The 25,844-nt window shown below is 37.0% G+C and overlaps 3 protein-coding genes across 5 annotated transcripts; 2 read left to right on the forward strand and 1 right to left on the reverse strand.

Moving 5' to 3' along the window:
- Nucleotides 1–5,531: 5,531 nt before the first annotated feature.
- LOC125218507 (B3 domain-containing protein Os03g0184500-like) lies at nt 5,532–9,693 on the forward strand. 3 transcript variants are annotated; one of them, XM_048120187.1, is made up of 7 exons: nt 5,532–5,709; nt 5,865–5,951; nt 7,758–7,786; nt 7,873–8,038; nt 8,119–8,416; nt 8,786–8,962; nt 9,050–9,693. In XM_048120187.1, exons 1-7 carry the CDS (start codon nt 5,608–5,610, stop codon nt 9,145–9,147), a joined length of 957 nt encoding a protein of 318 aa, XP_047976144.1. In that variant the 5' UTR covers nt 5,532–5,607; the 3' UTR covers nt 9,148–9,693. The 3 variants fall into 3 exon arrangements, with proteins under 3 accessions (XP_047976144.1, XP_047976146.1, XP_047976145.1); XM_048120189.1 differs by having other exon boundaries at nt 5,538–5,709; nt 8,789–8,962; XM_048120188.1 differs by having other exon boundaries at nt 5,538–5,709; nt 7,876–8,038.
- Nucleotides 9,694–10,381: 688 nt separating this feature from the next.
- On the forward strand, nt 10,382–14,242 carry LOC125221584 (B3 domain-containing protein At3g19184-like). Its single transcript, XM_048123726.1, has 7 exons — nt 10,382–10,666; nt 10,757–10,858; nt 10,950–10,984; nt 11,078–11,237; nt 11,841–12,047; nt 13,560–13,656; nt 14,054–14,242. The coding sequence occupies exons 1-6, from the start codon at nt 10,538–10,540 to the stop codon at nt 13,602–13,604; spliced, it is 678 nt and encodes a 225-aa protein (XP_047979683.1). The 5' UTR covers nt 10,382–10,537; the 3' UTR covers nt 13,605–13,656; nt 14,054–14,242.
- A 37-nt stretch (nt 14,243–14,279) lies between these two features.
- LOC125221583 (prostaglandin reductase-3) lies at nt 14,280–20,686 on the reverse strand. Its single transcript, XM_048123725.1, has 17 exons — nt 20,394–20,686; nt 20,140–20,321; nt 19,738–19,843; nt 19,504–19,580; nt 18,565–18,652; nt 17,945–18,134; nt 17,731–17,857; nt 17,394–17,474; nt 17,082–17,183; nt 16,878–16,973; nt 16,651–16,725; nt 15,955–16,074; nt 15,584–15,712; nt 15,095–15,172; nt 14,811–14,897; nt 14,634–14,720; nt 14,280–14,543 (listed from the first exon to the last, which is right to left on the reverse strand). Exons 1-17 carry the CDS (start codon nt 20,620–20,622, stop codon nt 14,493–14,495), a joined length of 1,905 nt encoding a protein of 634 aa, XP_047979682.1. The 5' UTR covers nt 20,623–20,686; the 3' UTR covers nt 14,280–14,492.
- Between the last annotated feature and the right edge of the window lie 5,158 nt (nt 20,687–25,844).

The following is a 25,844-nucleotide window of genomic DNA, read 5'->3' on the forward strand; positions in this document are numbered from 1 at the left end:
ATGAACAAGCATATATAAAAAATGTTTCTGTTTCTTTCAATGGTAAATGATGAGCTGATGATAATTTCTAAATTTCCAAACAGGCATCAGATAGTCCCAAAAAATCAAAAAGGTGAAGTATCTATTTCTTGTCCAATCTTCATGTTTATTTGCTTGAAAGTGAAAGAAATGCTGATTTGTGTACTGTGAATGTAAAGCAGCATTGCAAAAAAGAGGAGCACGTTTGGCGACCTATATGATGACCTCGAAACTCAGTATTCCGTAGTGGAGCGAGCAGAAAGAGTACATGAACGTTTGGAAAACGAACTGCCTCATTTTGTGAAGCATATGCTCAAATCAAATGTTAAAGGCGGATTTTGGCTGGTAAATATTACTCCATCCTGTTTATGTAACATGTTGGAAACATTGCATTGGTGGCCTAACATTTTTTCTTATTACGACAGCATCCACCAAGAGATTTTTGCAGAAAATATTTGCCCAAAAATAACACATCGATTGTGTTGGTGGATGAATTGGGAACTGAGTACATGACAACTTACATTTACAAGAGCCTCGGCTTGAGCGCTGGATGGATGGGCTTTTCCGAAGCGCACAAGTTGAAGATAGGAGATATATTGTTTTTCCATATGACTGCGCCTCACGAATTTAAGGTACACATTGTGAGAGTACACCATGTCGATGAGGATGTTTTGAGTGCAGCACTCTGTCTCATGGATATGGAAGGAAGCAGCAGTGGTTAGATACCTCTTTTCTTCTACTATTCTACAACGCATTATAGAATTGAATTACAATTCCAATTCATCACAATTCCACAGTCTAAATTCCATATCAAAATTAAATAATTAGACTTTGAAATAGTTATAAAATTATGCACATTCATGCACTACATAAACGTAGCGCACAAACACTGCACACACAGGCACACACAGTTGCATCATTTTTATCGAACAAAGTTTTTGGAATTGAATTATAATTCAATTCTGTGTATCAAACGAATCCTTATATATTGTGTTGCCGTGGCATACTTTTGAGAGAAGATCTCGTGAAGACGCGGAAGAGGAGGGGGAGGAAGCCTAAGTACGGGTTGCCTTATCAGCGGAGGAGGCAGGGGAGGGATTTGGAGGAGAATGAGAATGGGAAAACGGTGGAGAATTGAAGATGCTGAGAGCTCATATAGAATATGAGGAAAAAATGTAAAAGCCCTAACCAAAGAGCTAAATTATACAAAAATATTTGGTTAAATGATAGTAGTATTTATAAAGCATAGCATCTACGAATGATTTTTTCTATATCTCTCTCATATAATCTGGTTTAATATATATTCCTAATTGATAAAAGACATCAGTAACCAAAAAGTTTGTACATGTCCAACAAAATAAAAGAAATATGTGCAAAGACACGAAATGATTTGAGAATGCACTTATATTATGCCTTTTTTACTCACAAAATTTGAAAAACTTTTAGGTATTGATTTAGTGTAAACCTAAAGATAGGTATTTTTTTCTCAAAAACTAAAAATAGGATAAGTTTTTGAGTACTATTGGAGCAAAATACCTATCCCATTTTAGGTTTTAGTGTACCCTTGGAGATGGTCTTATTGTACCATATAAAGTACTACTATGTTTTATTATACTTATATAAAGTACAAAAATGAAACTATTATATAAAGCGAAAAAATCAATCGGGTATTAGGTATTTTTGGTAATACCCAACATTTGAGACATCCTTAATTTAATTACCTGGTCCCAGACCCGATGCCTGCAATTGCGGGTATTGGGTACCCACTACTTGATGGGTTTCGGGATCTGGTACATACCCGATATCTGATATCCATTTTCCCACCCCTAAGTAAATTATAGGGAAATGATAAATATCATAATTTTGTGTGCTTTCCTGGGGAATTTTGATCCACCCTCCTATAATTCAAGTATTTTTTAAAATTATTCTATAGTATTCTCGAGAAGTGGAACTTTCCGATATATTTCCAACAAAAGTATTAAAAAAAAAAACATACACATTTATGTAATGATTAAAAGAATGTGAGTTCTGAAAAATGTTATTCTTAAATCATCAATTTTTCATTAGAATGAGGAAAAAGAAAGTAGCTTAGTTCAACATTGCTAAAATGAAGCAAAAACGCTAAAACCTAAACATAAATATCTCAATGCATAAAAAATTTAAAATTGCGTAATTTATCGAGTACATCTCACACCTGGATTTTCTTCAATCCTAATACATGAGCCCGTCTCCAATAATTGTGGGTATCGGGTCGGGTAATACATACTACTCGTTACCCATATTAACCTTTCTTGGCAATTGATATATCTATTACTTATATTTTAAATTTATTTTATGTTTTTTTTGTTGTTTTTTATTTTCAGTTTTAGTTTTGACTAGTATAGAGGATAAGATTAATTTAAGTTTGTGCTTATAAAATAATACACCTCCAGGGTTGCATTAGGGTCCTATTACACTCTTAGAGTCTTTCCTCTTCTTAATATCAACCATTAGATTGATGGAATGGATGGACTAGATTAAAAGGGCCAATCTGATCCCGTATTGCATTATTTGTGCATTTTCGTGCATTAAAAGGGTAAAGCAGTAAAATAACACACTACACAATCAGTTTCGAAACGGCAGGTCCGAAATTTACGCGGCATTTTCATCGACCTCTCAACTCCCCTCTCTCTCACTCCATCCCATCAACTCTCTCTTCTCAAAAATTCTCCCCCAATTCCACAAAACCCTAGCCGCCGCCGCGAAATCAAGTTGAAATCAAGTTCTACCAACGCTGCCTGCCGCGAAATCTCCGTTGGTGGACCATTCCCGCCGTGGAATCTACGTCGGTGGACGATTCCCGCCGTCAAATCACTACGCGCTCTCTGTTGAAAAGCGAAGCGTCGCCTTCCAAAAAAAAGGTTTGGTTCTGTTTTTTTTGTTTGGTAGGCAAAAACACTCCTAAACATCGATTGAAGTCAGAAACACTCTTAAACAGCGATTTATAGTTTATAATCGTAATAATTCACAAAAGTGTTTGGCGCGATTTTGTTGGAAAAGATGAATTTGTGGTTATTAGAGTTAAGGTTTTGCTCATACTTGCTATAAAAATTCGTGAAAACCCAGTTGGATCTGGGTTTCATCGATTTAATTTACAGTTGGTGTAATGCACAAAAGTTGTTGTTTTTTTGTTGGAGAAGTCGATATTGTGAGCATTTCTATGTACTGAATGCTTGATTTCTGGCCAATATGTACACTGTTGGTCATTTTTTTTGGGCGATACCACACTGATATATGGTTGAAAACTAACCGATTTTGGCACTCTCGTCGCGCAGATATAGAATGAATAAAAGAGCTCGCGCCTACAAAAGCCAGCCAGAACCCAATCAAGGTTATGCATCATTCCAACATTTTTTGTAGGTGATTGTTCTGTTCTGTAGGTTATTGTTCATTTTATTGGTTGGAAAAGGTGTTCATTTTCTGTAGCTAGTAATTGAGTAGTATAACTAGGTTTGTACATTAAATCTTCAGATCTGTGCATTGTTGAATAGAGGTCGTGCATCACTTGTCTTTAGCTTAGGTTATGCATCATTCCAACATTTTTGGTAGGTGATTGTTCTGTTCTGTAGGTTATTGTTCATTTTTTTGGTTGGAAAAGGTGTCATTTTCTGTAGCAAATAATTGAGTAGTATAACTAGGTTTGTACATTACATCTTCAGATCTATGCATTACTTACTGTAACGCATAGATTATTTGTTGTTAACCATTGTTTTTCCTGTTCTGGACAGGGTCTAAGCACCATCGGATTGAGTTCGAGCAAGCAGTTGACGATGTTATTCCCTTAGCATTAGCTCAGAAACTTCGACAAAGGTTAGCCGCGGAAGAAGCTGGAACAAGTTTACGCAATGAAGACGTGGATAAAAAGAAACCGAGGGTGAAGAAAGCCGACCACCTGTATTGTCGACAGAACCCCACCGAGTTCATTTCATGTAGACAGAAGCTGACTTCCCGGCAAAGTGAATGATGCATAAAATATAATATTTAATGCATTGATATAAACGTGGTAATGCACATTAACAAATTTATCCAGTAATGGAATATATAAAGTGAAAGATGCATAGGATATAATATTTAATGCAATGATATAAACGCGGTAATGAACATTGACAAATTTCTGCAATAATGGAATGAATAAAGGAATTGATGCATATAATATAATATTTAATGCAATGATATAAACGCGGTAATGCACATTAACAAATGACTCCAGTAATGGAATAAATAAAGGGAATGATGCATAGAATATAATATTTGATGCAATAATATAAACATGGTAATGCACATTAACAAATGACTCCAGTAATGGAATAAATAAAGCGAATGATGCATAGAATTTAATATTTAATGCAATGACGTAAACGCGCAAATGCAATTTACGTACTAATGTTTCAACAGCGTTTTTTCTGGACGATGAAATATTTTCAACGGAGAAGAAGGGAGAAAAGATTGCACAGAAAATTTGGGTAGAATCGTTTATTTCTGTAGAAAAAACCGATACAATCATGAGAAGAGAAAATCAAGGACTTACCATAACTAACTATATTGTGTATTCCTAATCAGCCCTTTTCGTCAAATTCAATGATTAAAAATAAATAAATCAGCCTCTATTTTGGGCCATTAAATCTCAAAAATGGAAGGCCAAGATTAAAAAGGACAATAGAACATAATATTAGAAAAGGATATGAATACATCCCTACACCTCCATATTCTAAATCATAGACCAAGAAAATAAGATTAAAACAATTACACTTGCACTTTTATACTTTTAACATTTCTCAAGTTTCGTATTTATAAGATTGCATCTTATTCATTGGATTTTTTAAAACAAAACGTGAGATATTTATTATATGAGTAAAATTGTTTAAAATCATATTCGCTCGCAGTAATTATGAGTGGTTGACAACTATCATTACAAATCCCAATAAGCAATTCATGGCAAACATTTAATTTATGAATAATTGCATCTAAAATCACAAAGTTTGTAGCAATTCTTTGTTTGTCTCATACCTTTCAAAATTTTAACGATAAATTAAAAAATACACATATTGAAGTATTTGTTAAAATAAAATATAAAAGATTAAAATTTATAAATGTATGTCTTTACGAAGTATTTATAGTACAACTATAAGCGCATTCTCAGACACACAGAATTGTGTTGTATTACATAAGTGCAGGTGCCGGTGGAATGGGATGCAATGCCATTCAATAACATGAATTGTAAAAAAGAGTAGAATATGATTCACCAGTAATATTTGTCGATATTTATATTTCATTAAATAACCCTCCTATATATAATTCTAATCGGAAGATAAAGCTGGAGCCTGGAGCTTCGATAAATAGTCAAGAACAATTAGGTAAGCAATTCCAATAATTCAATTTAGGATGCTATATAGTTAAAATTACAAAAGAGCCCCTAAAGTAACGATTCCTTTCTCTCTCACCACAAATACACATATAAACAAACAGCTGTTTGTGTACAGATTTGAACACAGTAAAAAACTTTTGGTAGTGAAAAAAGTTGGGGAAAACATACAACTACAAAATTTGCTCATGAGAACCTGTAAATTGAGACTAGAATCAGACGAGGATGAGGTCCAGATCTCTGATGTCTCAGATTATTGTCCGGCAGGCTTCACGGATTCCTCATCTAAGGTTTTCTTTATTTTTACTTTTTTTGTACATTTTAATCTACTTTTGTACTTTACTAACTGATTTATGTCCAGGTTTGTTGGTTGTGTAGCTTGCATATATAGCAATTTTATAGTTAGATGGTTTTTTCTAGTTAATTTGATATATTTTGCTTACAGCAAAAGAAGAGGAGGAGGAAGAATGTGGTGCAAATAGATAACAAGAAAAAGGGTGTTTCAAGAAAGCTCAAGTCTAAAGATATACAAGTGAGAATTTATGATTTCCTTTGGTTAATATTATGTGATTTATGCTTGGATCCATTTCTATACTATACATATACATACCTTTATGTTTTGTTGATTGTGATTTTTTGGGTTGATTATTGTTAAATTCTCTTGTTCTAGTTAATGCCACTGGGTTTTTTGCCTTATAAGCCAATTTGTTGTGATGCCATAAGGGTTTCTTCGGTTTCTGGAGGTCTAGGGGTAATCGGCGATTTGAGACGTTTATGCGTTCTCGTACAACTAGATTCGATTTTTCCCAAATCTTGAAATGCTCAAACTCATTTCACGTTTTAGTTGTGTAAACGCGTTATTTATCCGGGCACCCCGGAATAGATTCCGTATTCGGTTACTTTGGCTGGCCAAATTTAGCTAGTTGGCTGATGTATCTGTAAACAGGCAATAAGCATTTGATGCTCTAATTTCATCGCTTACGAATTGTAGCAATTAAGCGACCTTATGGCTGATAGTTGAGTCGTATATCTTTTTTGGGTCATTCCAAGGTAGTTGAGTCGTTTCTATTTTTGGCAATAAACTTTATTTTGACACCTACTTTCCTCTTTCTTTCTCTCTTACTTTATACTCTTTGCTACTTTATTCTTTCTCCTCTTACCCTTTAAACATCAATTTCTTAATTCCCGTGCATAAAGAAATGCATCAACTATCTTGGGGGCCGAGGAGTAGTTCCAAAGCAATGAAGGCAACTTACAGTGATATTCCTGTTTGTATTTTTTATAGAACTTTTTGTTAGGTAACTTTGTGCTATGTTTGTTAACTTACTCAAACTATGAGACTCGACATCTTTCAAAAGAAAGTCAGACAATGACGATTGCCAGGATTCATGAGATTCCATGTTCATTTCGTGATTGTCCTCGATCTTGAGTTTCATGTTATGAGATCATTTGGCTTTCTTGATGAACTTCATTATCATTTGCCTTGGCACAAATTGAAATTCTTGTATCATCCCAATATTTAGTTGAAGCTGCATAATTGGTACCTTTCAAGAACAATTAACTTAAGATGGTGATAGAGATATTAACTTGTAAATCAAAAGAAAAACAGTAGGGTTACAAGAACAGGCATACATCAAAAATGTTTCTGTTGCTCTTAACTAGTATCCACGCCCGTGCGCTGCACGGCTAAAATTATTTTCATTCTCTCAACCATTAATCTTGAAACGCTGAGTGTGGGCAAAATCATTTCGCGTTTTAGCTATGTAAACACGTTATTTATTTGGATAACCCGACATAGATTTTGTATTCGGTTACTTTGTATTTATTGTGGCAGGTCAGATTTAAGCTAGTTGGCTAATGTATCCTTAAGAAGGCAATAAGCATTTAAAGCTCTAATTTCATCGCTTAGGAATTGTTGCAAAATGGCCCATAGTTGAGTTGTTTCTTTTTTTTGGCAAAAAACTTTATGCTCTCAATACTTAACTTTTTCTTTCTCCCTACTTTATTCTTTTTCCTATGTATTCTCTTTCCACTTGACATTTAAACATCAATTTTTTAAATTCCGCAAAAAAGAAATGCATCAACTATCATAAGGTGGAGGGAGTAGTTCCCAAAGCAATGAAGGCAATTTCCAGTGAGATCCCTGTTTGTATTTTTTATAGAATTTTTTGTTAGGTAACTTTGTGCAATGGTAATTGCACAAAGATGGTGATAGAGATATTAACTCGTAAATCAAAAGAAAAACAGTGGGGTACAGTAACAGGCATATATCGAAACTGTTTATGTTTCTTTCAATGGTAAATCATGAGCTGATGATAATTTCCAAATTTCCGAACAGGCATCAGCCAGTCCCAAGAAATCAAAAAGGTGAACTATCTATATTTTTTCCAATCTTCATGTACTTTCGCTTGAAGGTGAAAAAAGTGCTGATTTGTGCGCTGTGAAATGTAAAGCAGCATTGCACGAAAGAGGACCAGGTTTGCCGACCTATATGACAATATCGAAGCTCAGTATTCTGTAGTGGAGCGAGCAGAAAGAGTGGGACAACATTTGGAAAACGAACTACCTCATTTTGTGAAGTATATGCTCCCATCAAATGTTTCACATGGATTTTGGCTGGTAAAACTATGTAAACATTTTCCTGTTTCTGTAACATGTTAGAAACGGTGGTGGGATAACATTACTCCTTATTATGACAGCATCTACCGAAGAATTTTTGCAGTAAATATTTGCCCAAACATGATACATCGATTGAGTTGGTGGATGAATGGGGAAATGAATACACAACATCTTACCTTATCGATAGGCATGGGTTGAGTGCTGGATGGAGGGGCTTTTCCATATCGCACAGGTTGCTGAAAGGAGATATACTGTTTTTCCATATGACTGCGCCTTGCAAATTTAAGGTACACATTGTGAGAGTACACGATGCAGATGTTGTAAGTGCAGCACTCTGTCTCATGGATATGGATGCTTCTGCCAGCGGAAGCGGCAATGGTTAGATACCTCTTTCCTTCAACTATTTTACAATGCATTAAAATATTCAGCATAGAAAATTGTGGAATTGGAGGCTTCAATTCCGAATCCGATGTTTGGTTTGCAAAATATTTGGATTTGGAATTGAATTACAATTCTACCATTTGAATTCCATGCGCACACACACAACACACTGCGCACACACGCTGCACAGACTGCGCACACATGCTAGTGCTACATACTATTTTCAAATTCAGTTTCTTATCAATTGCATCACTTTTACCGAACAAGGGTTTTGGAATTGAATTATCAAATTCAATTATGTTCTAATTCCAATTTCGTGTACCTAATGACCCTTATATATTGTGTTGTCATGGCATCTTTTGAAAGAAGTTCTCGTGAAGACAGACAAGAGGAGAGGGAGGAAGCGTAGAAAGACAGAGTATGTGGAGCCTTATCAGCTTGACATTGCTTCTCCAGTGGAGAACTTTAAAGGCAAAAACTCAATCCTTAGCCCTGTGGCGGATCATAGCAGCAACCCTTTTAGCGCCGACATGGTTGAAAAAGGTACAAACTTCGTATTGTTCCCTCAAAAAATGACCTGGAAATGAGATCCTTGGAAATCATAACCGACCTGGGAAATGTTATTTGTAGGTCCTGAAATCACAAATCAGCACCAAACGAATGACCTCTGCTATCCCGAGACATCATTTTTACGTGATCATGCTTGTGAGGGCGTCACTTGTAGATAGCTGTGCAAAGTCTCGAGGTTGGTTGTAGGCAGTATGAGTTTTTGAGTGGATCCAGGACATATATAGATGCTTCAAACTTCGATTTACAACGTGGGGATGGTGAGGTGGAAGATGCAAATATTCGAAGTTAAAGTAGAAATTCTGATAGAAGGCCTTGAATATATACTGGCATCGACATCCAAAGGTAAAAAAGAAACTAAATATATTTAGTTTGATATATGCTTCTTAGGTACTACAAGATGTTCATACAAAAGCTTCATTATCATGGTCTTGTCTTCAAGCATTTTGCAATTTAGTGTAATGTTTGAAACTTGGGAAGTTTTGGAATCGAAGCGTATGTTCCACTAGCTAAAAGAACTACAGTTTGAGTTTTACAATTCACAGTTGTTTTGTATTTTACTGCAAATTTGAAGGTGTTGTATGGTTAATTCATGATCTTCATAAATGCATTAGTCAATTAGGATTTAGGACAATGGTGGTCCACTGGTGTTCTAATTGTAAGAAAGATTGACTCATTTTTATTTATATTTTAATTTTTTTTGTTTAGAGTAAGTATGATTTTTTTTACCTTATTCAGTCGAAGTTTAGATCGATATTTAGTTGGAAAATGAAGAACGAAATGAAATTGTGTGGCTCATTTAAGCTACTACTAGTGCCACACCCGTGCTGTGCAATGCACGATCCAATTGATTTTCTATCTGCATTATTTTTGTAACAGTGAATTCACATTTATGAAATGAGAAACTATATTATTTTATCAAGTTCTAAACTCACAAATATATACACGTAACAATTTATTGTACTAATAAAAACTAATGTATTCAAATAAGTTTTGAAACTAATAATTACACATAAAACGCTCCCCAATTATGAAACTTTTCGACCTCTACTACAAAAACACTTAAGATCACCTATATCGTTTTTTACTCCATTTCCTACAGCCTGATTGATGTGTGCAAATCCAAGTTACAATATCTTAAATTAGATGTTTCAAGTTATTTAATAAATAAATTTATTGTTATAGAAAATTCCATATTTTATATACACTTATGATTTATATGTTGAATTTTAAAATTTTGATTTATAATTTGTTTTACTAAATATATTGAGGATATATATAAATATATTTTGTATTAAGCATTGTCTGACGCCACTCCATAGCATAGCACCGAAGTAGCTAGAATCAACTCCCGAAAATAGAAAAATTGCATCATACACACAAAATGCATGGTTTCGAATTTGAATTTTGAAAAGTGGGCCCAGCAGGAATTTTGGGAGGGAGAGGAAGGGTTTTATTCCAACGGTCATTCCTTGCTTCAATTCCATTTTCCATCGTTCTTCTCCAAAAAATCTACTAAAACCAGAACCAGTAGAAGCATCGAAGGAGAAAATGGTGGTGGCGAAGAAATCCGCGTACGAGGAGAATAGGCAGAAGAGGCTGGAAGAGAACAAGAGAAGAATGGAGGAACTCAATCTCAACAAGCTCGCCAACTCTCTCCACACTCCCAAGCCTTCTCCGGTATGTGTGCAGTGCAGATCCATTCAATTATCACAACCAATACTATTTTGCACTGCTGTTTTCAGTCGATTCTACATTTTTGGCCTGCAGATGAAGAAGGTGAAGCCGAAGCTGCCGAAACAGCCTTTGGATCCCTCTTCTGTCCGCCGATCTAGCCGTGTTGCAGATTTGCCGCCCAAGAGCTACAAAGAGGTCTGTAATCTCTATCTACGTCTCTCTTTCTCTCTCTCTCAATCGATCGAATGAAATAAGCTAGGGTTATTTTGTTCCTTGTTTTTGATAGGTTGCGGTGCTTGAAGGAATGGGGAAGCCGAGGAGGTTAGCTCCTCGCTCTTTAACTATTAGATTGTTTTACGGCATCAATAGATGTGAATTTTGTGAGACCTGATTGTTGTGGCATTGATTCTTCAGTTATCAGAGAAGGGATCTGTTGAACAGAGTGTATGCTGGGGATGAAGAGCGGCAGTATGCTGTGCAGAGGGCGGAGGATCTTCAGTCGAGTTTAGACCAGGATGTTCCGAGCTTCATCAAGCCTATGCTTCAATCTCATGTTACTGGTGGCTTCTGGCTGGTATGTTGGACAGGAAATTTTACATCTTTCTTAATAATGAAATGTTACTGTGTTATGAATACTGATAGGTCTTGATTGATCATAGCTCTTTTGCATTCTCTAGCTTCAAAAGTTCTTGCTTTATTGACTTGGAGGAGAACACAAAACAAAAAGGGCTACTGGTCCATAAAGTCATAAACTTTGGTCGAAATTTGGTATTTTACGTGAACTTAAAATTGATCGCAAAAAGCATGAACTTATGCAGTGTAGTCAATTTCCCACGAGTTGGAATTCCAGAGAAATTTGGGGCAAGTTTTTAAACTCAAGTGACACATAGAACGACATTGTTTACACCCATTAAAAGGTATATTGATTGGTTTGTCCAATTTAGGGGAAATTTGCTACAAAACGCAAGTTCATGATATTAGTGACCAAAGTTTGTGATGTTAGGGACCATCTCTTGGTATGAAATAGAGAAAAGATCTTTGCATTAGGTTCTATAATCTATAGCATGGTTAAGTCTTGGTATGAGATAGATAAAATATATTTGCATTAGATTCTACTCCATAATCTATTACATGGCTTAAGTTTGGAAGTGATGAGTGCTATTTTGCTGTGAAATAGGGTCTCCCATCCCATTTTTGCAAGACTCATCTCCCAAGTCGTGATACAACTATTAGTTTAGTTGATGAGAATGATGAAGTCTCTGACACCAAGTACCTCGCTCTAAAAACGGGTCTGAGTGGTGGATGGAGGGGCTTTGCGATTGATCATGAATTAGTGGATGGAGATGCTCTTGTTTTCCAATTAACTGAGCCGACAAGTTTCAAGGTAACCCCTACACTATTTGGTTTAGTTACTTGCTCTTTTGACTAAGTGTTGTTAAAATCGTGCTTGGGGCGCCGCTGCCATTGCCTCAGGATGGCTGGGGCGAGCAGGGGGCGCCCTCATTTATTCCTCCGCATTCATCTCTTTGAAATCTCTGCTCTCTTTTATTCATTTGATTCCTATCTCCCTTGATCCTCTCAATATCTCTCTCCCCCTATAACTGGTTAACAATATTTGGACTCACTTATGGTGGGGCTTTGCCGATTCATTTTCTCCATTACTATGTAATGGGGATTCCCTATGCGTATTCATACCTATGCACTTAAGCCCATTTAATTTTTTATAATTCTTCTCATCTTCCTTACTCTCAATATATCTCTCTCCGACTGTAACTGCATTTAGGCTCATTAATGGTGCTTTGCTACTTCATATTTTTCCATTAGTGTGTGATGGGGACTCCCTATTCCTATTTATTCTTGCTACTCTGTCCTTCCGGAACTAACTGCGCTGCCCCCGTGGACCTCACTATTCCTATTTATATCTCTACACTTATGCACGTTAGTGCACCCTGGTTCATGGGGTGCGCTCCTCGTCGCCCCTCTGCCCAGATTTTTACTTTATTCGCCCTGATGCGCCTTGCGCTCCTAACAACACTGCTTTTGTATGTATTTGCCGATTGTGATTGACATGTTACAACATCAAGTAAATAGGTGATAATTTCTCTTTGCATACTATGCTTAGTTTCCTAGTATGTATCAATAATAAGCCTTCATCATTAAAGAAACCCTCTTTTATCTTCAAATTATCATTTCTAAGGACTATGAATATACTACTTCCTCTGTCCTATATAAGGTGACATACTTTTCTTTTTAGTTTGTCATAAACAAGAAAACATATTTCTATTTTTGAAAACACTCTCCAATTAATACACCCAACCATTTTTTTTCTCTCCTATCAAAATATTCAACCATCTTTCTCTCCCTACACCCAAATTTTCTCTCTCTTGATAAACATATTAACCAATAACTTCTAAAAATTTTTGTCAACTAAGAAATATATCATCATAGTTGAGACAGATGGAGTAGTATAATAATGAGGTTTACTTACAAACTATGAAAGTACTATTTTGCTCTAAAATTACAATTATGGAGTATTTCCTTTGTCTCATAAAAATAGGCCATTTGGTGATGACACAGATTTTAATGCATAATTGATAAAGTAAGGAAAAATAAGAAAAAGTAATTGAAATAGTGCAGTAGATGGTGAGACCCATAAATAATAAAGTACAAGAGAAGGAGAAAATGTTTTCATAAATGAATATGGACTATTTCTATAGTAGTGGGTACATATAATCAATCTAATAGTCTGATATAAAAGTCATATTGATATGTCTAATGTCTTAGTTCACTTTTCACCACGACCATCTTTATTTGCTGATCAAATACAATATATCCGAGTTCAAAAAGTCAGTATGTTGTATGAACATATGTTAATGGGTCCATTGTGCATATACAGGTATACATCATAAGGGTAAACGAACCGGCAGAGAGCAGCAACTAAAACTTCAAGACTGCCCTACCAAAAGTCGGATTTGAATGGCGTTACTGATCAGGTATTAGTATTACCCACACTTTTTTGGGGCTTCGAAGTTCGACTCTATTATGTGATTGGTTACTACTACTACTACTAGTGACTAGTGTTTACCTCTTTGCAATAAGAGATCCAATAAAGTGGAAATAACAATTTTCAAACTCCCTCTATTTCACTCAAATGTCCACATTCTTGAGTTGCATGAGATTTTTAGGAGAAGTTTGGTGGAATAAGTAGAGAAAAAAGTTGTTGAATATTTTAATAAGGAAAGGGATTTCTTTCCAAATATAGAAAGTGGACATCTTGAATGAGACAAATTAATAAGGAAAGGTGGACATCTAAAGTAAGACGGAGGGAATATATCAGATCTGACCTGCACATGTGTATATATGTTCTCATTTCACATCCTCATTTTGCAGTTTCTTCATATTTTGTACACCCCACCACCAAGTCGTGCTGACAAGGGAACAATTGGCCAACAATGGAACCAATCACTCTCAATATAAGCTATTTTGGAGAGAGAAGCTTTTGATGTCTGTGGCTTTGAGACTGACTATATTTATATGGATACTGCATGAATATAATTTATAAAAATTCATGTATTGCGACGATGACATAAATAGTGAATTGCTGGAGACAAATTGATTCACATAAAAGGCACGACCAAAATCCAATGCCACAAAATAATATTACATAGAGTTCTGAAGTGTGTGGACAATACAAACCTTAAATATGGTTTAACTGGTTATTACAACTGATAATCACCGTATTCTATCAATCTCCTAGACTGTAACTGTAGAAGCTTATTATTGATCCTTGCAAATGAGTTGCAGGAATGTATACTTGGCCACTGTCCACTCATAATTTTGCAAGGCGATTGTTGAAAGTTGGATCCATACATACAACAACCTGCGATAATAAGAAACATTCAGCAAACTATCTATCTGGAGTTTGCTACGAACCCCCAAAATGGTAAGATGTGTACTAGTATAAAATTACCTTGCCGACACTTTTACCAGAATGAAGATAGTTAACTGCATCAGCAACTGAATGGACTCCCGAGAATGTTTTGGGGTCGACAATGACCTGATGATAAAAGCATAAATGGAGAATAGGTTACATATTAATGGATTAAACCAAGTATGCATGAACAAGAGAAGAAATACTAGTAATTACCTTAAGCTTCCTAGAGGTGTAGAGATCCATTAGCTTATCCAGATGTTCTTGCCAAAACTGGGCATATTGTACTAGAAAGAAACCAGCCTGGACAGTTTTGGAGAAGAAGCATAAAAATGCAATTTGCCCATTATTCCTCTCATTGAATGGAGTAAGCCAAAAGTGATGTTAAATTATAACTTAAACTTCAATACAAACCTTCCTATTCACTGAAGAATATTGTAAAATTACAGTTGGTAAAGTAAAATTCAACTATATCCAATATGAAAATGCACAGGGCTTACCACAGTCTGGCTCTTCGCTAGAATCTTTTCGCACAATCCAGTATAATTCCGTGGCTTCCACCCATCTTCCCCTTGATACTACAATCATATGGTTTGTTTTATGATTGCAATAAATTAGAACCAATATGAAATTGTGATAGCAGTTAAGGCGGTAATGGCATGATGGACAGAACAGAAATTATGAAAAGGAAGAAAACAGAGAATAAACTCAATAGCTAAGTGAATATTAGAAGTTATAAAGATTACATAAAGGCTCTTCTACTCAACAACATCGAAGTAAACCTAATCCTGGAAGACTCGTGAATCAAGACTCTTTAAACAAAAAAACAACTGATAAAAAAAATTAAAGATAACTCCTACAGCTAATCTGCAGGGGAATGATCTCTATCAAACTGTAAGTTAACCAATCTTTAAAGGTTAGAAGAAAATGACATATGCCAAATGACAAAAGTATCCAGAAATCTTATGCTTTTGACTAAAGGTACTAACCTGAGAAATCATCCCAATCACAATTAGGCGCCCATAGGTTGCCAAAGCGTTCAGGCATAGATCAAACATTTCACCACCAACAGACTCATATATTATATCAACACCTTTAGGGAACTCATCTTTCAGAACCTGACCAGGAAATAAAGCATTATAAATATTTGGATGTCCTGCAGGCGGCCTAGTTCTATGAATTATAATATTCAAATAGTAAAGTGGGAAATAAACTGAAAATGAGGAGATGGTCAGATAGCAACTCAAAACAGAAAATTTCATTTTTTACCATCGCAGCCCATAAAGGTTTGCTGCTTCCAATTTCTATGTTTTAGACACTGTATTGAATAAATTAAGAGGTGAAGATATTAGTAACGTACAGTCTTGATATTCTCAGCTTTGTAGTCGATGACTCTATCCACTCCCAAATCCTTCAGAAGCCTGGCCTTATCTTTTCCTCCACAGGTTGCAATAACCTTATTTCCAGCTAATTTTGCCAGCTGCAATTCAACACTCTATTTATTTACTTAAAATGAACAGTAATCATCTTTCATGAAAGAATGAGAAATCATTAAAAGAGGGGGAGTCTAAGGGGCCTAAAAGAATCATTGCAGCCATTACGTAATCATGCGATGTTTAGATGGTTCTTGTGTTTCTAGAGACGAATCTCAAAAACAAGGTTTTAGAAAATGCAACCTATTAGGAAGAAAAATGCATGACAAAAAGTGGAGGCATGTGTTTCTAGAGAAGTAACTGGGAAAGAAAATGTAGTGGATCACAAAAATATCATAGCCTTTGCAGTTCAACAGAGTCGGAATCTGGCATCCTGATAATAATATGCTCTAGATTCAATCACTCCACAAAAGCTCAAAGTATTTGAAGGCTCTTATCAGGTTAATCAATAAACTTATGTTTTTTCCTTTCACAAATATATCCATAAAGAGGCAGACCACGAGGAATTCTTCATTGATACAAAGATAGAGCATAATGCAAATATACCAAATTCTTACCTCCCAATATTCAAGAACTAGGAACAGTTTCTTTTAACTACAGAAAATTTCATCACTAAAATATACCTGGACAGCAAATTGCCCAGTCCCTCCTGCAGCAGCAGTGATTAGAACTGTTTTCCCCGAGTCCATTTGAGCTGCCTACAACATCAGCAAAAGGAAGGAGCAATTGTAAGAGTTAACATTTCATATACTTCAGTCTGTGAAACAGAAAGAATTAATCTTCTAAATCCATTTTAAGCCACTCACGAACTTGAAAAGGATGGAAAAGAAAAACCTAGAATGAAAAATACCTTTTCTAAAGCTATCGAGGCTGTTAGCCCAGATGTGAGCATAGCAACAACTTCTGGATCTGGTCTTGCCACAGGAAGGATGTGCTTTGAAGGAACCTAAATAATAGGAAAATCTATGCTTTCAGTTATCATACAAAATTTATAAAGAGAAATGCTAAGGAGAGAAATGTACCAAAGTATGTAAAAAATAAACAAACGTATTACCGCAGTGAATTCAGCATAACTGCCATATGTCATAATTGCAGCTGGAGTCCCAACCTTTAAGTGCTTAACTGAATCTCCAATAGCAGCAATTATACCCACAGCCTGCATATCAAGGATGCATTTGTGAACTGACTTGAAAATGACACCAGATCACACTTGTCCTTAACAGAATGAAATTTTCATTTGGGATGTGAATTTCACGACTTCTTCCGGCAAATATATTGTACTCATGCAGATGTTTACATGTAGCAGATGATGTTGAACAATCTCAAAATTGAAATAAAAGAATGCAGACTGGGGATTTCTCCTAACCTCAAAGCCAGCATCAAAGGGAAGCAAAGAAGCAGTGTCTTTACTGCTCCCACTAAAGTATCTTCCTGAGCTAAAATTCACCTGTTAAAAATGACCATACGCAATTACAGATGTCAATATTTTGTAGAGAATTAGATATACATACTCCCAAAAAATATTAAATTCTCTCTCGACATTAAGGTCATATGTGCTGTAATAACTAAGACAAGTGGGTCTGTAGTTCATTTTACTGTTTACGTCATACATGTTAGCCAATTAAAATAGAAATTACTATAAATAAAAAATAACCATTAATCTGAAAAACAGTTGCCATTAATATTGAGAGAAATAAACTTACATCACTAGCATTGACCCCAGCATATATAATCTTCATAAGAACATAATCAGGTTTAAGCGGCAATCTCAAGGATGCCCGTACTACTCTTGTTGCACTTTGGAAATTGTGACTTAGAGTGTGTACAACTCTGAAGGACATGATTGAAATAATGATATGTTAGGGTAACAACATAAGTGACTTGAGAACAATAGGTGACCTAGATACATGTACCTACATCTTATCAAAACTTTGAGGGATTTGAACATTCACTGGCAAAACATCTGCAGACTTTTTCCTTGAAGCCTTAGGACGAACTCGATATTTCTCTTCTTCTGCGGGAGTTGGCCAGTACTCAAAGCCCCTTTTATTGGATATCCACAAGCAAGCCCCAGCTTTACTTTCATCGATAATAAGGTCAAAGGCTCCTACATAAGTCAGAGGCTAAAACCAATGTTAAGATGTAGTTCGTTGTATTAAGGACAAACAATTTTTATCAGCTTTAGAGGATGCAGAACTTGAAAAATAATGAGCTGATTATGCAAGCCTATTTCTCATGGCTGAGAACAATTATAGGTGATCTAAAACGTGCATTCCTGCTATATGAAACAGCAAGAAAATCTTGGGGTCCAGAGAATAGCAACACACAATAGACGCATAATCAGGCTACTTCGCCATGTACTATTGTAAATCATGCCATAGTTACTCCAAACAGCCTAAGTTCAGATACTCTGAAAAAATACAGTTTTCAAGAGCATAAAAGAATAAACCCCAAGTGTCCCCATTAGATTCATAAGTAGACAAATGAGAGATCATGACTATACTGACATACAGATAAACATTAGGAGTAGAATTTACCTTTAACAACCACCTCCATACTCATGAAGCCGCCAACCATATCAATGAACTTAGGGTCCATCTTAGCAGCCAACTCGGTTTGAACAAACTGCATAGAGTAAGAGTTGAAAGCTATAAAACTACAACCCTTAAAGTGCAGTCAAGTTGGGCTAGCAACCAGATTAAGACTGAGATTGTCTGGTGTTATATACAGATAAAAAGTTGGATGAGCAGGAGGTTAGTCGTACTACACTGCACATCCCAAAATACAAGAATTCAACACCTAAACACTTTTATACTACCTACATAAGCCATCTCTTGCAATATACAAATTAAACCAAGAAAAGATAGAAAATTAATACTATTATGCCATAGTATTCAGAATGCTGATAGAACTTTTTGTGATATGGTACACAAGAGCATACTTAATTAAAACATATTGAAAAATTGCCAGTCCTCCCAGTTCAACTTAAATGTCTTGACCCAACAAAACTTGCCCAAAGCATTATAATACAATATTCAACTCAAGAACTCGTTTACGACAATCTTCTTTTACTCGGAAAGTTATGAGGGGTAGCAGGTGATTCAATACTAGGCCATACATTCACCTATACCTCACGTTCTTCTAAAAAATTCATTTAAGAGGGCTATTTTTATTCTTTATAAAACGCTACTTCATTATCTATCTGCATATGGTTCTTCTAGCTTGAGAAGTTGACAACAACAATGGATCCAATGGATCCAACTGAACAATCTAAAGTTTGTCATTTGGGAAACAAGTTTTCAGCTGATTTTATAGCTCCTTCGAATATATACAGGCGTGTTATTATCAATTATATTAAATTTCATTGCTTAACCTATGCTTAGTAGACATGAGTTTACTAAGCATACCAAATATTTTTTCTGCAAAATTAGGAGTTTTATTTTCATTGAGAAAAATAATCGATAAAAGTAGCTCACCTCAGGGCAAAGAACATTAACACGGATTCCTTGACGCTTGTAAAGAGCCAGCGATCTGGTGAATAGAACCACCCCCCCTGCAAACTTTCATTAATTCAGGACAATATGACTATGCTAATGGTAAAACTTATAATTACACAAAAAAAAAACTACATAAAAAATAAGTACATTAACTATTTGTAGATTGGAAACAAAAATTTGAGTACACTCAACAGAAGTCAAGGAGTTACAAACCTTTCGCGCCAGAGTAAATAGGATCAGCATACATTGGGTATAAACCTGAAGCTGAGCCAACATTAACGATGACACCAGGTTTCTTTACTTCTTTCATTGATCGAATCTGTGCACTCAAAATGATACTTTAGTTCTTAGAATCACAAGTAAGGAGACAGGCATAAACAGCCTAAACACCATAATCAGATGCCACCAAAAGTTATAGCCTATAATAGAATGATGAACAACTTTATCTTAACACAACAAGCTGATAATTTATATCATATCATCATTAGGTGCAACATACTACAATGAAAAAACACTGACAAAATACTGAACAAAATTAAAGAAGGACAAATTTTCATCTTAATTTGCAAACATAGCAGCTTCGAATTGATTTCAATTTAAAACCTCAACTCATACCGCTAGGCGCGTGGATTCAATCACTGCAACAAAATTGATATCAACCGCACGCCTCCATGAATTAAAGCCGTCGGTCTGATCCTCGTAGAAGGAAATCGGAGTCGCGATTCCAGCACAGTTGATACAGATATCTAATCCGCCGTAAGTGTCCACGTGCTTGCGGAAAGCCGCCGCGAGTTCATCTGCCGCAAAATAAACATCTGAACACACTAATTCACGCAAAAAAGCATAAAATCCGAACACCGCTCACTTACTTGAGTTGGAGACGTCGCATCTGGAGAACAGCACCGGAGGAAATTTGAGGTCGGTGTGAAACTTGCGAAGTTGTACCTCAGCCAGTGATGCAGCCTGTATCCCTTTGTCTTGAGAGAAATCAATGATTGTGATGAAAATTCCTTTGTGCGCGAGAGCTAGCACCAGTGCTCGGCCGATGCCGGCGGCTCCGCCGGTGACGATGGCTGAGAGGCCGGGCTTTAGTTCCATTGTCGTTTTCTATCGCTGTTGACTAAATAATTAAGCAGGCCGCATACATACGTCTATATATAGTGCGATGCATTTGTCAATGAGCGTGTGTGAATGAATAAATAGTTACGTATATCCTGTTTCGTCCATCTCGAAGTTTGCTCCCAGGACGGTGAGATGATATCCGATTTCTGTCCAATTTTACAATTTACAGTGTGTGTGTGACCACTAATTAAAAAAAAATTAATACTACTAATATTACTCTATGCTATAATACTAGTACTCTGTATTTAATTAAAATCGATTCAACAGTCAATTGTACACCTAGGAGGGGCATTGCTCTCAGCGTTATGATTGCCTAAAAGATGCGAGTGCGACTCAATTTTAAGTGAGACTACAAGCAAGGCCCGAGCTAGCAGCTCAACGGTGTACCGTACTTTGAGTGTCATACCGTATACCGTACCAAAAGTTACGGTATGACAAAACACCATACCGATACCGTACCGAATTTTTCGATATACCGGAAATTCGGTATGGTAGTTTTTTATACCGTTACCATACCATGTTTTCGGTATACCGTACCGCATTCCGGTATACCGTATTTTTGCGGTATACCGAACTTCTGTACGACATACAATTATACCTGTTATACCGAAAAAATAATTTTATACCTAAAATATTAAAAAAAAACAATTTTATTGTTCAACTACTTCAAAAAGTATAAAACAACTAAACTACGTACCGTCATTCTAATACTCAACTTTATAAAACTTTGACAACCAAATAAAAAAACAAATTATAAAACCATGAGCACCATTATCTTCATTTCTTAGAACCTTGTTAATGAATTTGACAAAAGACGTTACTTGTAGATGAGAATGAAAATGGAGGATCTAACTTGCCATTAATATAAGGGTTTTATACATATAATAATAATCATATAAATCTAACATAAATATTATATATATAGGTACATATAATCAACGGTATACCGAATCTTCGGTATGCCGGTATATGAAATCTAATACCGTTACCATACCGAAAGATTCGGTACGGTATGATACTGTACCGAAAACTACGGTATACCGAAAAATCGGTATTTTCGGTATTTTTTCGGTACGGTAAGTCCGGTATTCCGGTATTTCGATATAATTCCCCACCCCTACTCTTATCCACAATGGGGGAGCCGCGGCTAGCAGCTCACTCTTAGAGTGTCTACAGTAGGGAAGCCCACGGCTCCCTATTGATGCAGAAACATGGGGCGCGGCGGTTTGGGGCGGACAGTCAGTCGAGTATCCGGCGAGGATGGGGCTGCGGGAGAGGGGGGGTACTGACCGTGGCTGACTATTGCACGGCGCCACGAGCCGCGGCGGCCCGGAAACTCTGTTTGAAAGGCCACCGGTGCTGGGAGAGGAGTGTCCACCTTATTGTGGGCCCGGATCCACTTTTATTCATTTTTTACTCTCCGCTCTTAGGCAAGAGCACAACACCTACATTCATGCTCTTACGCAAGGACAAGCTCGAGGGTCCAATCATTTTATTATTTAATTTAGATACTTCAATTACTAAAAATATTTTTACAATATAAAAATACATTAAAATATAAAAATTACATAATTAAATCCTAAAAAATAAAAATTACATAATTAAAATCCTAAAAAATAAAAATATATAATTAAAATCCTACAAATTTAAATTTACATAATTAAAGGCTAAAAAATACCCCCGTGGAAGACTAGTCCTCTATTCCCAAAGTTTTTCGGAGACCCCGTATCATTGCAACATGTGAATCAAGTTGCTTGGGAGACATCCTAGACGTATCGGCCATATTGAGTTGAGACAAGAGGGGCCACAACGAGTTGGTAGGGGGTTGAGGTGGCACAAAGGGAGCGGGGGCGGTTGGAGTTGCGGCGCGACGGCGGTTGGCCGTCGCCGTCTTCCTTCCTTGCGGCCGGCGTTGGGAACTGCTCGGGCCGGCGTCGGGGCTACCCAAGTTAGTTGCGGCAAGCTGGCTAGCCACCTCATCCTCGCCGGCGTTGGATAGGGATACCGACCTCGACCGTTTGCTGGAAGAGCTGGAGGAGGATGTTACGCACCCTTATACTTCTGATGATGGCGCACCTCCTGTCAAGAGCTGAGGTACTTGAACGGTTTGTAATTTAGGGATTGGTAGGTCGCCAAGGCGGCAGTGATGATGTCGAGCTCACTCTCGCCGTTCTCCGCCGACGGCTCTTCCTGGAGGTAATACCCCTGGAACTTTCGAATTTCTTCGTTGGCTCTGAAGATGGCATTGCGCACCATACTATCATTACGATAGATGGTTCCATCCAGCCGGTTTTCATTGTACCGACGAGTGACGGGCCACCAAAACCTATCCCCACTTTGGTTCGTGCCTACGTCCGGATCTTCAGAGATAATCAAATAGGCTTTAAGAGCATCCGAAGCGGGATGTTGTCCGTCCGTGCCAGCGGAATGGACCCCCGCCGTCCGCCAATGCATAGCTGTTGGCAAATTGATTTTTTATTTTTTTAAAAAAAAATTCAAAATTAATTAAAAAAATGTTTTTAAATAAATAAGATTATTTTCCCACTTCCCAATTAAATTATAACATTTTTATACACTTTTTAAATTTATTTTTCAATTTTTTTTCTCCAAAATTCACATTTTCATCTATAAAAAAAATTCCCATAACACTACACAATTCTCATCTATTTTCTCATCAATTCTCTCATCTTTTTTCTCATATTCTCTCATCTAAATTCCCACCACACTACACAATGTCCGGCTCCGGCTCACGCGGTTGGAATCATGAATGGTTCGGCTCCGAGCCATTCTCTAGTCCGGAAACTCAATTTTCGGCCCCTCCTCAAATCCAAGGTTCTCAAGTTCCGGGTGGCTACCGGCCTTACCCGGTGGACGCCCAAGATGCCCCCGATGGGCGATACGGGTGGGCACCCGAATCCGGCTCAGGAAGGAGCGACAACTCTACTCCTACTCCTATTCCTCCTACCCGTGGTACCCACACCCCGTACACTCCAAATGAGATGATGCAGATATTCAAAAGCCTACTTGGCAGTCTCCGAAGATCCAGAAGTTGGCACGAACCAAACTGGGGAAACGTATTGGTGACGCATCGCTCGTCTTTACAATGAAACCCAGCCGGGAGGAACCATCTATTGTAATGATAGTATGGTGCGCAATTGCATCTTCAGAGCCAACGAGGCAATCGATAAGTTCTAGGGGTATTACCAACAGGAAGAGCGGGCGGCTGGGAGCGGCAAAAGCGAGCTCGACATCATCAGTGTCGCCTTGGCGACCTACCAAAGCTTGGAGTTGAAACCGTTCAAGTACCTCAGTTGTTGGCAGGAGGGGTGTAGTAGCATCCTCCAGCTCCTCCAGCAAACGGTCGAGGTCGGTAGCCCTATCCGACGGTGCCTCCGATGAGGTGGCTACCCAGCTTGCCGGAACTAACTTGGGTAGCCCCGACGCTGGCCCGAGCAGTTCCCGCCCGCCGCAAGGAAGGAAGAAGGCGACGGCCAATCGTCGTCGCGCCCCGACTCCATCCGCCCCCGCTCCATTTGTGCCACCTCCACCCCCGACCAATTCATTGTGGCCCCTCTTGGCTCAACTCAATATGGTCGATACGTCTAGGATGAACCCGAGCAAATTGATTCACATGTTGCAATGATACGGGGTCTCCGAAGAACATTGGGGATAGAGGACTAGTCTTACACATGGTAATTTTTAGTCTTTAATTATGTAATTTTTATTTTCTAGGATTTTAATTATGTAATTTTTTATTTTCTAGGATTTTAATTATGTATTTTTATTTTTTAGGATTTTAATTATGTAATTTTTATTTTTTAAGATTTAATTATGTAATTTTTATATTTTAATTTATTTTTATATTGTAGAAATGTTTTTAGTAATTGAAGTATTTAAATTGAATAATAGAATGGTGGGACCCTTGAGCTTGTCCTTGCGGAAGAGCACGGATGTGGGTGTTGTGCTCTTACCTAAGGACGAGGAGTAAAAGTGGGTCCGTGCCCACCTCCGTGCTCTTAAATAAGAGCACGGATGGGGATGCTCTAAATAACTGTTCCATCTCCGCCGGAGTGTACGAGGTGCGGACACCACGAGTAGGAGTAGGAGTAGGAGTAAGAGTAGGAGTAGGAGTAGAGCCGTCGCTCCCTCCCGAGCCGGGTTCGGGTGCCCACCCATATCGCCCATCGGGGGCATCTTGGTCGTTCACCGGGTAAGGCCGGTAGCCATCTGAAACTTGAGAACCTTGGGTTTGAGGAGGGACCGAGAATTGCGTTTCCGGACTAGGGAATCGTTGTGAGCCGAACCATTCGTAATTTCAACCGCGGGAGTCGGAGGGGTGATCACCAGAGCCGGACATTTTTTTGTAAGAGTGAAAGATTGAGAATTGATGAAAGAATTTAGATGATAATTGTGTAGTGTGGTGAGAAATTTCTTGTGTGGAAGAGAGGGTATTTATAGATGAAAATGTGAATTTTAGGGACAAAAATTGAAACATAAATAAAAAATACGGAGAAAACGGATATAATTTATTGGGAAGTAGGAAAATATATATTTTTATTTAAAAACAATTTTTTAATTTAATTTGAAAAAATAAAAAATAAAAAATAGTAAAAAAGAAATTGCCAACGGCTATGCCGTTGGCCAATACCGTGCCGCCACATCAGCTTGCTCAGTGGTAGGGACGTGCTCGATGCATCGAGTAGCACCGTGTCAATGGCGAACAACAGCGTGCCGCGCCGTCCGCACGGACGGCGTCCGTCTGCATGAGCACTGCTGCGGATGCTCTTACTACTCTTATATAACTTGCCTTCTAGAATTAAAATGATATTGTAAGTTGATATCATGAATATATTATTTTTGAATCATATTATATGAGAATAGTGGTCTCATTTAGTCTATATTAATAGTATTATTTATTTTGTTTATATATGTGTTTTGATATTTAGAAATTTATTGTTGATAATAGTATAAATTATACACTTATCAATTTATCATTTTTCTTATAATTTAAAATAAAATAAAATATTATCAGCAATTTACCTCTAATATCGATAATATCTTAATGCACTTAAATTAAATTAAAAATATGAAAATCAAATAATATTAAGTACTTTGGGAGTGATCAATTGCTAACTCATCATTTAATTGCAAACTACAGCTAATTTAAGATCATAGAATTTTAGAAAACTTGTGGTCTA

Source organism: Salvia hispanica, chromosome 4 (genome assembly GCF_023119035.1).
Source record: "Salvia hispanica cultivar TCC Black 2014 chromosome 4, UniMelb_Shisp_WGS_1.0, whole genome shotgun sequence".
Lineage (NCBI taxonomy): Eukaryota > Viridiplantae > Streptophyta > Magnoliopsida > Lamiales > Lamiaceae > Salvia > Salvia hispanica.

Coding starts and splice junctions, on each gene's coding strand:
- LOC125221583 (XM_048123725.1), bottom strand. CDS start 20,622: ATGGAACTAAAGCCCGGCCTCTCAGCCATCGTCACCGGCGGAGCCGCC. Junction 17,858..17,944: donor CCTCAAAGTTTTGATAAGAT/GTAGGTACATGT, acceptor CATGTCCTTCAG/AGTTGTACACACTCTAAGTC. Junction 14,544..14,633: donor CTGGTAAAAGTGTCGGCAAG/GTAATTTTATAC, acceptor TTATTATCGCAG/GTTGTTGTATGTATGGATCC.
- LOC125221584 (XM_048123726.1), top strand. CDS start 10,538: ATGGTGGTGGCGAAGAAATCCGCGTACGAGGAGAATAGGCAGAAGAGG. Junction 10,859..10,949: donor CGCCCAAGAGCTACAAAGAG/GTCTGTAATCTC, acceptor TGTTTTTGATAG/GTTGCGGTGCTTGAAGGAAT. Junction 10,985..11,077: donor GGAATGGGGAAGCCGAGGAG/GTTAGCTCCTCG, acceptor TTGATTCTTCAG/TTATCAGAGAAGGGATCTGT.
- LOC125218507 (XM_048120187.1), top strand. CDS start 5,608: ATGAGAACCTGTAAATTGAGACTAGAATCAGACGAGGATGAGGTCCAG. Junction 7,787..7,872: donor AGTCCCAAGAAATCAAAAAG/GTGAACTATCTA, acceptor TGAAATGTAAAG/CAGCATTGCACGAAAGAGGA. Junction 8,417..8,785: donor TGCCAGCGGAAGCGGCAATG/GTTAGATACCTC, acceptor ATCTTTTGAAAG/AAGTTCTCGTGAAGACAGAC.